The following is a 14063-nucleotide window of genomic DNA, read 5'->3' as shown; positions in this document are numbered from 1 at the left end:
GATCTTACACGGTTCTCTGTCTCTGAAGTGAGGGGGATGAACAAACACTGAATTGTTTGAATAATATTGGTGACTCCAGATTTCAGTTAAAGTGAATTCATGTTAGACCAATTAAATAGTATGCCAATTCCCTCTAATTATCTGTTCCTGCAGCCCACCTAGTAATTACACTTAATGGGTCTAAATCAAATCAGCATGTTACCTGAGAAATAATTGGATTTATGTGCAATTTTTTAATGATCCTGAAAGGTACCCTGGAGATTTAAATCCCCTGTGTGTTCAGGGTTTGATCCTAGGCTTCAATGTGCTTTGGATGTGGATCTCAGGATACATTGGCCCTGATAAATTGAATGTGCCCATTCCCTGCCACCAAGGCCCACTGGTGTGGGGACCACAATTCTCATCAACTGTTTTAGCTTCTAAAGCAAGGTGCCCACCCAGACTTCCCACTGGAAACCATCTCTGGCCAGTGCTAAATGCCAAACTACATCTACACTAGGAGAGAACAGTTCCAGGTCTCAGTGCTGCAGCAGCACATCCCCACCTTGAGCTGCAGGGAGCCTGCAGGGGCTCTGCTGAGCCCGTGGACAGCAGGAGGATTTGCAGAGGCACCTCCAAGGGAAGAAGCACAAGCTGTGCTCTGCTGAGACCTCTACTGTGCCTTTGACCATCCTCCCAAAGGAAGGTGCACATTAGAAACCAAGGCACACATGGTATAGAGAAATAAAATAAACCATAGAATCATTGAGGTTGGAAGAGACCAAGATCATCGAGTCCAGACTTTGATCAAACACCACCACGTCAACTAAAAATAAAATCTAAGCTTCTCTACACTTTAATGAACCTTGGCCCCCAAGAAACTTGGTAGTTTTAAATAAATCTCCCCTGCCCCAAACTGAGACAGGACATTTTATTGATCATTTCTGATTTATTTAAACATCCTAAACTTTAAAATTAAAAGTACATACATATAATGTATTTATGTATTTACAGGCACAGAGAATTCGCAGGACCACCAAACTCCTGACACGTAAAAGTAGTTCAGTGCACATATCTGAGTCCTCTACACTCAAGATGAGTGTCCATTAGATCCCAGATCCATCTATTGGATCAAAGGAGACCATGAATAGTACAAGGCTTCCCAAAAAACACACAACCAAATTCATTTCTCACTGCTTCTAGTTAAGCACGCACTTCTCTGAACTATTTATTTTCATTTCCACAGGAGGTGAGCTGCAACACCTCTGCACAAGTTTTCCCTGCTTCCAGCAAGAGCAGTCTCTGAGGGATGAGTACAGGAGACATCCCCTCATTGCCCTGCTCCCCAGAGCTCCCCCATCTGAAAAATATTTGTCTTTCAGTTTCAGCTTGATTTACTGTCCTCCATCTCCTTGAAATTCTGTCCATGAGGAACCAAAATAGCACCTTGCCTTGTTCATGAACCCCACACAGCAAATGAGCATTGGAACTACTTGATTTCAAACGCAGGGGAATGTCAGGGAGATAAAACTGCAGTGACAGTGGCTCGAGGGGATGACTGCACCATCTCTTAATTCCTCAGCAAAGGTACAAGCAAATGCCACTAACTTCAGTTTTGCTTTCTTTCAAGGAAGTCTTTCTCTTTGGATAACTGCCTCTGTTCAGAGGCCTTTTGAGATTTCAGCGTGACTCTGACAATGGAAGAGCTTGTATGCCCTTATTTCATATTAAAGATGTCCTGTTCAAACCCTGCAGGCCGCTTCCCAAAGTGCCTCTAACACCTGTACACAAGAAAATTCACACTCATTTTAACCAGGTAGGTGTTTAACCAAAGCACCTACTTCACTGACAGGATCATAACAGGCTCCCTCAATAAGCAACAAAAACAAAGAGATATGCCTATCAATTCAAGAAAATTCAGACTTTAAATAGCTTCTTATTGAAGTATTTCTGTTATGTCTGCTGTTAAGAAAGACAAATTCAGAAACAGAACCCAAAAAATTTTGCCTTTTCTTTTGATAAAGTTATGAATCAAATTTTGTGCCAGGCAGTGAGCTCTTCACAAGGACTCTGATTACAACTCTGTGTGTTCACACTTTCTGGAACAGCTCAACACTTCAGAGGACCACAGTCTTGGGGTTCAGCTCTGAAGCATATATTTACTTACAGCTCATAAACAATATTCAAATAGTCAATAACCCAAAAAAAACCACCAATATTGCTTATGGTCCTGTATTTCATATTTTATGAATGCATCATTACTATCATTACTCAGTCCCCTCATTAGCCTTCTCCCTATAGAAGGGTGGAAAGGCTTATTGAAATCATAACAGCACTAGATACTGTTTGTGAGACTCAAAATTAACATTTTGGATCACCAGGGAAAACCTGACTATGACCTAGTATCTCTGGGCTAATTCTCTCATATTTCAAATATTGTTAGTAATCTAGTGGGTTCTGATTAAAAGTTTGCCCAATGACTAAGAAACAATAATTTCTGAAAGATTACCATGTTTCACTCTGCAAAATTTGAGCTGCCTGAAAAATGTCTTGGGGAAATGTTTTAAAGCAGCTTCCCCTGGTCTCTTTCAGGAAAATCACCTACTCTACACTCTGACAAACTCCTTTTCTACTATATCTGTAATTAGCAAAGAATGCCAAGCCATAAATCCTAATGCACAGACGGGTCCTGCAGTACCTTCAGAAGTTCAGCACAGGCCTCAATAGTCAGATTTTTCAAGTGAGCTTTGATACAAACCCTGCAGGTTCAGAAGGACTTGTCAGAACACCCTGCTAATCACTCCTCTCGGAGAGATGCATTTCTCACCCAGCAAGGGATGTTACAGTCACCCACAAAAATCCCACAACAAATGCAGGTGCTTCATTACCTACTTCTGATTTGAACTCCACACAGATCTTGCCAGACCCCCTCACTGCATTAGCACAGGTCTCTGCCTGCTGCGGCAAAAAGTCCTCTTCTGTACTGCTGCTGGCAGTCTGGATGTTTCTGCTTTTGTTTTAAACCTTTTCTGAAGTCAGATCTGTTTTTCTTTCTTGTGAAAACTTTCCTTTTTTTTTTTTTTGTTTGTTTGTTTATTCCCCAAAATACTGCTGGTGTGATGCTGGGGCCATGTTAGTAATGTTATCTAAAAATCTTGAGGCTGGTCTTAAATGCTATGTACAGACTAATTGCCCTGTCCAGTTAATTCATATAATCATTAAGGTTGTAAAAGATCTCTAAGATCACCAAGTCACCCAGCACTGCCATGTCCACTGCCACACCATGTCCCTAAGCACCACATCGAACACTTTTGAATATTTCCAACCACAGAGATTCCACCACTTCCCTTGGACAGGTGATCAAGGCAACTTGTTCCAATGTTTGACCATCCTTTCAGTAAAGAGATTTTTCCAGTTTTTAGATCCTACCTAAGACTCCCCTGGTGCATCCCAAGGCAATTTCTCTTGTCATATCATTTGTTACTTAGAGAAAGAGACTGACCCCCACCTTGGAACAACTTCCTTTCAGGAAGATAAGTCCTCCCTGAGCTTCCTTTTTCCAGGCTAAGCACCCCAACTCCCTCAGATGCTCCTCATCAAATTTGAGCTCAAATAGAATTAGGTCCTGTTCTCCAGCTGACATCAGTGGGCACAGTTTGTCCACATCAAACATGATCCATCTCCAAAATAATGTATCTGCTTCCAAAGCCCTGATGGAGAACAGTGTGTAGGCAGTGCTAATTCCCCTGCTGGGGCCAGGAACTGGCCAAGAGGGTGTTGGTTGTCCTGAGCCAAAGCTGCTCTGGGATCACTCCTCCACAGTACCCATGACTGTACCCCCAGGATCCAGCCCCATTTAATTTAAACACAGCTAATGAGATCATGCAAAACACAGGGTAACATTTCCCAGCCTGATTTGGGAGCAATTAAAAGCTGGATTCTGGCATGGTGTGGCAGGTGAGGTTCCAGCCACACCACCACCAGGGCCAGCCTGAGGCACCCAGCTCAGGAAGACTCTGCCCAGGCAGGGAGCTCCCGCTGCCCCTGGAGGGGCCGGCAGAGAGGGGACAAGTCCCTCTACCCACCAGGACAGGAGGGTGGCTGCAGGTGGGAGCAGGAGGAGCCACCCACCAGTGACAGCATGAGCTGAACACTGGCAAGGGCTGGCACTGGCACCTGCAGAACCAGCCTGAGCTTGGCTGTGGCAAGCAGGAAGGAGGCAGAGCAGGAGCATCCCAGCAGGGCAGCAAGAGAGAGGGAAAGGGGAAACACTCCACACTGGGAGTTATCTTTCACTGGAAATAGAGGTGGAAGGGAACAAGAAATCCTAGAAGGCCTCTCTGATGAGTATTAAGTACAAAAATGCTTCGGTGTCAAAGGAGCAAACAGATTTGATAGAGAAATACTTACTTGGCCTGCACTTGTACCACACGAGGAGGTACTTGCCGGTCCCGGGGCAGGGGTCCAGCCCGAACAGCCGGCTGTTGACGAGGAACTGGCAGCTCCGCCTGTCCTGGCACTTGTCCAGCATCTTCTGCAGCCGGGGATGGGCACAAGAAACAAAAACAAAAGCACTTCAGTGTCCCCGCCAAAGGGAACATCAAACAGACACAAACTGCAGAAAGGGAAGGCCATCCTTGCCTCTACAACCAGCCCTGGCAAGAGGTAGGCGATGGTGCCCAGCACAGCAGGTACCACAGGAGCCATCGACTCGGTGCTCCTTGCACTGTTTTAAGAGCAGGTTTACATCCCCTTGCATGGGTGCAGAAGGAAGGATTTGCACTGGGATGGTCACAGAGATTTTGAGACACTTGCATGCCATTTAAACATAATAGAAACCAGTGCAATCCTAGAAAAAGCAGCTTTGAGGACACGGATCCACCTTGACAGTTAAAAGCAAAGACTCAAACTCTGCCACCACCAATCTGCTTTAGATTTCTCTGGAGAAACACAGTTTCAAGACAGCTCTTGTCTCAGTTTTATAAAAGCTGGTCTAACTGTATATATATAAATTGCTGGTATTCCAATAATTAGTAGTTGTGGTGGGAACACTGTTACACAGCCAACTTAGTCAGTTTTTAATAGGGTTCATTCCTCTTCCTCCATGATTATTACATTCTTTTAGCTAAACTCAGGAAGGGGCTGTGAGTCAGGGGGTTCTCCCTCTACTAGCATTTTGGGTCCCACCCCCTTTTCTGCTTTTTCTCTAGCACTTACTCCCCACTCCTCCATTCATAACACTCACCAAAACTCCATCTCAGAATCCACAGGGGCAAGACATTCTGTCTCCTGCTAGAAAATAGCTTCATTAAGGAAGATTAATGATTTCTTTTAACCCTGTGATCCTCTAAAGCAGTGGTGTGGGGGAGAATATTATTGAGTGGGGTAGTAATTAAGTTTTAAATTCATCTGGATGGCTAGGGTGGTATTTATGTACTCCTGTAGAGCCCCTAAAGCACTAAAATTACCATAATGTTTGCCTGACACACATGAACCTGTCAGAGCATTTTGAGACCACAGAGCGAGGTAATCCACCAGCCTCGTTAAGTCCCTGTGATGCAGAGCTGTGAATTCCAGCCCCAAAACAATTAATTTTCTCTTGCAAGGAGGCACTGCAAAATCCTTCCTCAGAAATTCCCCTAGGCTCCCCTGGTCTCTTTTGTCTTCTCTCTGTTCACCTTTTCTTACATCCACCTCGATATTTGGGCTTTCCCACAATCTTTTCCCTGTGCCATTAACATAAAGACTGTTTCTGCTCTACCATGTGCCACCGAAACCAATTTTCTCTCTGCTTCAGTGACTAATTTCTATTTTTGAGTTCTCCCTGAATGTAATATATAGAATCTTTAGCATTATAACTCTGAATGTCACACTTTGAGCAACAGCTGTTCCAGTTTCAAGTGCAATTTGAAGCTGCCTCATTTGCAGTTGCTCATAACTTCCTAAAGCTTTCACCTTTTGGGCTGACACATGCAAGAATTCATGCCTGCCTCAAGTCTGACCTTTATTTTAAAGTTCAAACCAAAATAATCCAGGCCTTTTCTAGCAAGCAAAGAACATATGCTGTTGTTTTCCACTTACAAAGGTAATAAAATGCAGGCATTTTGTTTAAAAATACTGGATTTAGGATGGAAAGGCCACGAGGTGAACACTGAAGGAGGTGCCTGGGAGCATTAGCCCCAGCTTGACCATGACATTAAAATGCAGAGAAACAGCATACTCTTTCCTCTAGGCTCATAAGAGTTGGCTGCTCACTCAGCATGTGAAATTTAATTTAATGCAAAATCCAGTGAGTTGCAAAGGAATTCAAGTGAGGATCCAGCACAGATACCTCTTTTCATCTCAAAAAGAAAAGAACAACTGAAACAGTTCTGGAGGGTTACACATATGGAGAGAAATTCTCTCGAAATCATTGTGTACATGAAAGGATTTTCTGGTACTGGACAGCCATGCTTACACACATCTAGAACTAAGAATATTGAGCAAAGGAAAAGAAGCAGGACCCCAGATGTTCCTTTCCCTCTAGGGAAACTTTCTCCACTCAAAGGCAGCAGATTTGGATTTTGATCTACAAACCTATTCACAGCAGACATCCCAACAAGAAAACAACTTTGAAAACCTCAGCTGAGATACCTCAGCAGCACTTGTTCATCTGTCCTCAGGCTCAGCATCAGGAACAAAGACAACAATTCCCTGACTTCAGAGAACCATGGACACAGGCAGCCTTCAGGTAGTGCCACTTTGTCTTGGCTCTACTCTAACTTTTAGCAGCTCTTGATTATCCCTTGTATTCCACATAAGTGAAACCTCCTGCATTTACTTCCTGTGGTATTCAAAAGGTGGAAGAGGGCAGCAAAAAACAAAGCCTTAGGGAGAAATTTGTAACTAAATTAAGGAGCAAAAGTCATCCCTACCATTTTGAGAGCAAAGAAAAAAGTAAAGGGTTCTTGGGTCTTAACATGCCATTTATTAATTTGTTAAAGTGTTTAGCTACAGTTCCAATTTAATTTGACAATAGCCATGACCCTGAAAAGGGGAAAGAGATCAATATTTCCTTTTCATTCACATAAGTCTATTTTACCTCCCTCAAAAGAGCAACATTTTTCCTGAAAATATGAAAAAATTCATTAAGATTTCTAATTTCCTGTACACTGTTTGAGTAATGTCTTATGCATAATGAAATATATTCATAAAGAGTAAAATAAAAAAATATATATGTCCAATCCTCTGTGAAATACATCAGTAAAAAAAACGCAAGGAAAATTAGCTGTAATTGACAGTGCATTTTTTTGATTAAAAAAATTGTTACACCAGTCTTAATGTTAACTTAAAAACTTTCACATATAACTTTTACCTATCCTTGTATGCACAGAAATTTTCTTTCCCACTGCTTTCATCAGTATGTGCTATGTACCAGCATCTTCTTAAACACTGTGCAGAACATGTGTGAGCAGATGATCCCCCAAAGGTACAGTTCCCTGCAGGTCCAGAGGTTCTGGTGTTTACCAGTAGCCAAAACCCTGGCTTTCTGGCCTTACTCTCAAAAATCATACATCCAGGCAGTATCAGAGCTCTGGCAGATATCAGACTTTTTTTTTTTTTTTTTTTTTAAGTATTTGCAGATGATCAGGTAGACTGACACTGGGAAAATTGGGAGATCATCTGGTAGTGAGGGAATGTCTTGAGCTCCCATGTTTTTTGCTCAATGGATGGAAAAATGTAGGTAATTCATTCTCTGTTTTCCTTGTTGTTTTGGTTGTCCCTATCAGCTGAAAAGGTGGGAAAACACAACCACAAAACCAACCAGAAAGAGGCCCACAAACAACCTGGACTTGCACGGGAATAGCAATAGGGCCACAGAACTGTCCCTGACTGGGAGGAACAATCAGCTCCTTGTGTCTCCAAGTCTGGTGGATCCCTGACTAAAGCCAAATAAAGTCACCTCGGTTTAGATTTTATTATAACAATCACTCCAACTGAGGAAGGTAGAGAAGGAATTCAGGAATTCCTGTCTGGCATGAAAGGGGAGGGAAGACACATTAATTGCTCTGTGCCATTTTATAATTGCGTTACAGTGGTAAATCAGGCCTGAGGGCTGACAGCCAGTGCTCAGGAGGGAAGCTGTGGCTGTTCAAACCCATTCCATTCCCTGGTTCATGACTGAGCTAAGAAGTTGCAAGATCTAGAGGAGATAAGAGAGCAAGGGAATTCAAGTAAAACAAACACTAATCTAACCCCTGTGATTTATGCCCTGAATTAATCTCCCTGCGATGACCTCAGTCTTAAAGCAAGGGCAGCCTCAAGCTCAAAATCATGTCTTTCTAGTAGCCACTGCAGATGAAACACATTTCTCGTGCTCATTTTGTTGTGCTCATTAGCTAAGTAATTGCTTGTGCTCATTAGATAACAAGCTTTTAAATGCAGAGCTGGATGTGAGCTCTGCAAGAGGCCATCCCCAGCCATTCCCAAGGGTACGCTCGTTTTTAGCCTGTCTCTTCAAATCACTCTTCAAGAAGTGCTTCCCCTGCACACTTAAAATAAACCACAACTGAGCTTAACACCCAAGGCAATTAAACTTATCTCAGTTCTTGGTCCCTCAGAGCAGTTCATAGATTCAACATGCTTAGAGTGAAACTTTGGACCCGTAGAAGCCAATGGTGAAACTCCAATGGAACAAGGACTTTACCACGGGGCTGCTCTCTGTACAGCCTCCATCTTCAAAGGACCATAAGGATGACTGCAGGGCATGTCAGTCATGCATGAAATTACACAGAAGAGCCCTACTAAATAATTGCCCAAATTGTTTGTTGCTGGGGAGAGTAACTCGCAGAGCAAGCTATATGAATGCATCAGAGCCACATGCAGCCAAATGAAGATGCACACAGATTTGTATTAAGAACTTTATGCAAGAAGATACCAGTAATTTTAAGTATTTTTAGGTCAAATTCAGTCCAGGCATGGCCATTATGGTGGAATTACACCAAAACTTATATTGGTGCACCTTCAGAGTGTTTGCAATGGGAAGAAGTAAACACAACAAACAAGGTAGCATGAACTCTCCCTACAGCACAGTGCATTCATAATGACTTCATGTCATATTTCATTTGAATTTTGATATTCTTTTATGTACCCTTGAACACTGGTAATACTTTAAAACATGCTATAAACTTCCTGCTTTCAAGTTGAAAATTTACTTACAGGTCCTGTTTCTGAGCACTGAACAGTCATCTCCATTCATGCAAATTACTAAAGTCCATGGAGGAAGAATATTTTCCAAGAATCAGCAAAGGGAAGCACAGACCACATGAGGAAGTGAAATCCATGCTGATGAGATGCAGGTGACCTGCATATAGCTTCATCAAGCCACCTTCTCAGCCTGCTCCACTAGAAAATAGTTTAGCTTTGCCCAAATTACTGCTTTCCAACTGTGCATCACTTGAAGAAGAGATTAAAGGCCCTGAATCCTGATCTATAGCAGGTTTTAGTGCTTTACTATCTCTTACCACTCACCCATGGACTTTGCTGCGCTCACAGCAGAGTCAGCGGAAGGGAACAATGCCCAGATGTTTGGTGATTCACAAAAACATACCAGACTGTGAAGTAAAGAACTGAAAACCAGGCATGCATTCCCTGTCGCCAGCTCTGCTATGGGAATAGTAAATGCCAGCAGGACAGTAGAGCAGACAGCAGTGGGCTGGGATGTTAAAACACCAGCAGGATTCACCAGTGCTCCTCTGTCAGGGCCTTGAAAGAGCCCAGAAACAGCAATTCACAAAGAGCAGCAACATGTTCACCAAATAGAAGGACCCGATAAAAACTGCATTACAAGTATCACCTAATTAACATTGCCTACATTTCCTAACAGTAGGAAACTTAATCTGCATGAAGGGTCATCTTCAAAGGGAGAGGAGGTTTAAGCTGAAGAAATACAAAAGGATGCATAACCAAAAATCATGGGATTAAAGAAAGGGAAAGCTAAAAACACAAAGTGTAAAAAAATCCCTGGGAGCAAACCATTACACTGTCAAGCAGGGTCTTAATGGCAATGATGGAAGCCCCATGACTTGGAAAGTTTAAATTTAGAGTAAACAAAGCATTAGGAGGCTTACACCCCGGGGAGCAGTCCTGCCTCATCAGGGACACAGGCTGCACTGGCCACTTCTGCCTCCAGTGCCTCTTCTCCTGCAGGACATAATCACTCTGCTCTGATGAGCTACTTCAATCAAGCCAAAGATTTCACAGACACAGCAATTTATAGATTGTCTGTGACCTCTGCATCCAACAGTTCTACTTGCAAATAATTAGCTGGAGGAGCCACTTGCCAGAGAGTTCTATTTCAGTTTAGGCAAGATTCATGAATGAAACAGCACTGGTTCTGTGATTTTTAACAGCAACTTTGGCAGTGCAGAAAACTCTTCTGGACACTGAGCTTGCTCACCATCCTCTGCAAAGTAATTCATATGGTCTGAAAAAGAGTTGCCCACACTGGTCTTCAGTTCACTGACATTTTTGAGACTGAAACCTTCCTTGTTCAAACTGCCTAGAAACTGTGGTGTTCAATATTCAATAATGGGTTCTCCTCCCAGTGGTACTGATGACCATTATTCTTCCTTTCGACCAATTTCTTCCTTGTTTCCCCCTGACCATCATCATCTTCTAGATGTTCAGAGTCATGAGAAAGGGCCCTTTTTCATTCCTGTTGAGGCCACTTAGGGCTGTGACATCAGTGGGATCATGAAATATCTGGTGACTGGACATGTCAGGAGCCATTGTCCTTGACCTGCCAAGAAAGCTGGAGCAGTTGGGAATGTTTCCTTTTACTTGGTATTTTACCTTTAATCCAGAATAACTGGGGTAAAAAAAATCCACTTTGGAAACAGCAATACCAGCCCTCTCATTTTGTGATCAACAGCTGGCCTGTGCTTTGAGAGCCATTTCTGGAAAGTCTCATCTTTCCATCAGTAAAGAGGTAGCTTCTGTAGCTTCCTTTTTTTTTTTTTTTTTCTCTTTTCTTTTTTTTTTTTTTTTTGCTTGTTTGTTGTTTTTTTGTTTGTTTTTTGGGGGGGATGCTTTTTGTTTGGTTTTGGTGTGGTTTCTTTTGGAGGGGTTGGGTTTTTTGTGGTGGTTTTTGTTTGTTTGTTTGTTTTCTTGGGTTTTTTTGTTTGTTTGTTTGTTTGTTTCACAGAAACTTTCATGGTGGATGAAAATGAAAACAAAAAGGGGGAGGAAGAGTTCAGGGAATCCTGGGGTCAGCATGCAAGGAATCTGCTCCCTTTTGTAGGGCTGCTGAAGCAACAGCAGGAGATGGTGGCAGCAAAGGTGTCAGGAAATACCACATCAGCAGCACTAGTGATTCTTGTCACTAAGGACTGGTTGTCCTGGAGAGCACTGAAAGAGACCCAGGGCACAGGCCATGCCCACAGACCCTCCCAGATTAGATAATCTCTCTAAGAAGAGTCAGGATTCAACTCCAGAGCACCTTCTAAGCACAGCTCCTCTTGGGGAAACAAGTGACAGGGTAAAATATTGCTCTGGGAAGAGCATCTGTCTGCTGATTTCTGTGCCAGTGCAAATGAAGAGAGAAGTTAGCCCTCAATGTCTTTAATAAATATCAGAGGGCAAAACACAAATTAAGTGGCTCTCCAGGGTTTTCCGTTTTCCTTACAAATAAGCTGTGGTTTTATTTTCTGCCAATTTATCAAAATGAGAAAATTGCAGGTAATCAGCTGTAAAGTGTAATATAGTTTTCTGGTAATAAGCAATAATTTTAGCCAACCATTATACATTCTTCCATACAGACCTCGAGTGTTTCATTGCTGAAAACAAGAGGAATCAGAAATACTGATCCAGACTTCAGCCTTCCAGTACATAAAGGGGCTTACAAGAGGCTTACAAGAAGGGTGTGCAGTCATACAACAAAGGGAAAAGGCCTTGAAGTGAAGAAGGGTAAATTTAGATTAGACACTAGGAAGAAATTCTTTACTCAGAGCATGGAACAGACTGCCCAGTTCTGGCTGTCCCATCCCTGGAAGTGTTCAAGGTCAGATTGGATGGGGCTTTGGGCAATCTGATCTAGTGGAAGGTGTCCCTGCACTTGGCAGCGGGTTGGAACAAGATGAGCTTTAAGGTCCCCTCCAAGTCAGACCATTCTATCAATCTGTGATGATTCTATGAATGTCCAAATTCTTTCTGCATTTGGAAAGCTCCCATTGAATCTGACATTACAGTGTTAGAATAACAGAAATGTGTAATCTGGGGTCACTGGGTCACTGCCCTAATGTCTCATACACACTCTCCTAGGTGGTCTGCAAACAAAACAAGTGAGTAAAACAAGGAATCCTGGCAGCCAGTCACATGAAGCTGAATTAATAGTGGCTATCTCGGTGTAATATACTCTTTCTTTTCCCTTTTTAACATAGAAACAATGTCTGAACTGGACATTTACAGTGGAGAGAGATTGTAAATGGGAGTTTACATGCACAGCTAGTGTTTGCAGGGCACAGTTAATAAATGCTCCTCACACTCCCTCCAGACCACTCTCCAGAGAAGCAGCAAATTTATACAGTCATGGGTTTGATTAGACACAGTGATTTTATATACTTAGTTATGAAGGGTTTGGTTTGGCTGACTTTTTCAATTACTGACAACCAAATATACACACAATTGGTCCAGCCTGTAGCAGCCATATATCTGAGTTGCAAAACCACAAAAACACACACAATTTCCTTGTCTACAGCTTTCCAATTTTCCTACACACATGCATTTCCTACTAGTGAGCTGCAGGCAGCTTGCCATTCAGCTTGTGAAGTTCCTGGCTTACCCCTCAGAGAGGCCTCACCCACTCCAGAACTGAGAGAGAAGATGAGATTCATCTCTGGCATTTGGACTCATCCTACCCTGGGCAACCACAACACACAGAGGGATCAAAGCCACATCTGGGGGCATCAAAGAGGCTGTGAGTCTCCTCCAAAAAGACACATGAACTTGCCAAAGGTGTCCCAAGAAATTTGTGGCAGAAGGGAGAATGTCAGCTGTTTTCCCAGCACATCTGCATCCCCAGGAATGGGTTAATAATAGTGTTTTGGTCTCAGTCATGTAAGAAATGTACTGCACAAAGGATCTGCTGCAGGACTACCTACAGGGAACACAAGTCTCTCTCTGATAAACAGGGATTGGAAATTACAAGCCACCTAAGTATTGAAGACAAAGCTAATGGGAAACAGGTCTGAGGACATAAAAAGCTAAGAGAGGCAGGTAAGGATTTCTTTTCAATCCCTCCTATACATAAAACCATGAAATAGAAACCCTAGGGTTATATCTTTCCTCTTCTCAAGTTCTTCCAGATGCCTTAAGTGGGCCACTCACCCACAACGGTTGAGGTGATACTCATAGCCATCAATCACCTTGGTAAAGGAAATGTTGCAAGTAAATTTTTCAGTAAATCAATAAAAGAAGGGAAGGCTAGCCTCTGCCAAAGCTTTCTCTCTGTGTTCTCCCACTCTAAACAATACAACTGCCTCTCACATGTTTCATTATGAACTTCTCTTAAATCTGGGAAAATCTTCCACTGATAAGGACCACGTCCTCCCATACTACAGCTCAATCCTTTGCTGTGCAGTGGAAGTGTCATGAGGGCAACTTCAAATCTGTCAGCTTAGGGGTTACACTACAGCCAAACACAACCTTGTTCAAATTATTGAGAGCTTACCACTGGCATTTGGAAGCCAAGGCACTCAACTTTTTAAAAAATGCTGTTAAATGTCTCTTAAAAACCCTGGATGCAAGAGCGAGAAGTGATGTGGAAAACTCTGGCCTTTAGCCAAATTATAAAAGAAATTACTCACTAACCCTCTAGGTTCATTAATATAGTCTGCTATAAATTTTTATTATGAGTTATTATTGATTCTAAGCCATAAACACACTGGATGACTGAGAGCTTTGCCCAAAAGTTTTCACAGTCCCAAATCCAGCACTTGGAAAAACTTGTGCTTGTTTCAATACCCAGGAGCAGACCTTATTCATCTCAGCATCAGCCAACTCATGTTTCTAATTTTAGTTGTTCCTACTGACAGTTGAGCAACACT

General features: G+C 42.6%; 1 protein-coding gene across 1 annotated transcript in view; it reads right to left on the bottom strand.

The window, feature by feature from the left end:
- Window positions 1-14063, bottom strand: part of EVA1A (eva-1 homolog A, regulator of programmed cell death) — a 199818-nt gene that overhangs the window by 129207 nt on the left and 56548 nt on the right. Inside the window, exon 3 of the mRNA XM_021529805.3 lies at window positions 4390-4513. Within this exon, the coding sequence (XP_021385480.2) occupies window positions 4390-4513 (124 nt within the window). The remainder of the gene's footprint in view (window positions 1-4389; window positions 4514-14063) is intronic.

The sequence above is a fragment of the Lonchura striata genome, chromosome 3 (assembly GCF_046129695.1).
Source record: "Lonchura striata isolate bLonStr1 chromosome 3, bLonStr1.mat, whole genome shotgun sequence".
NCBI classification, from domain to species: domain Eukaryota; kingdom Metazoa; phylum Chordata; class Aves; order Passeriformes; family Estrildidae; genus Lonchura; species Lonchura striata.
Note: the sequence above shows the minus strand (reverse complement) of the source record. Positions and strands in the feature narration are given on the sequence as shown.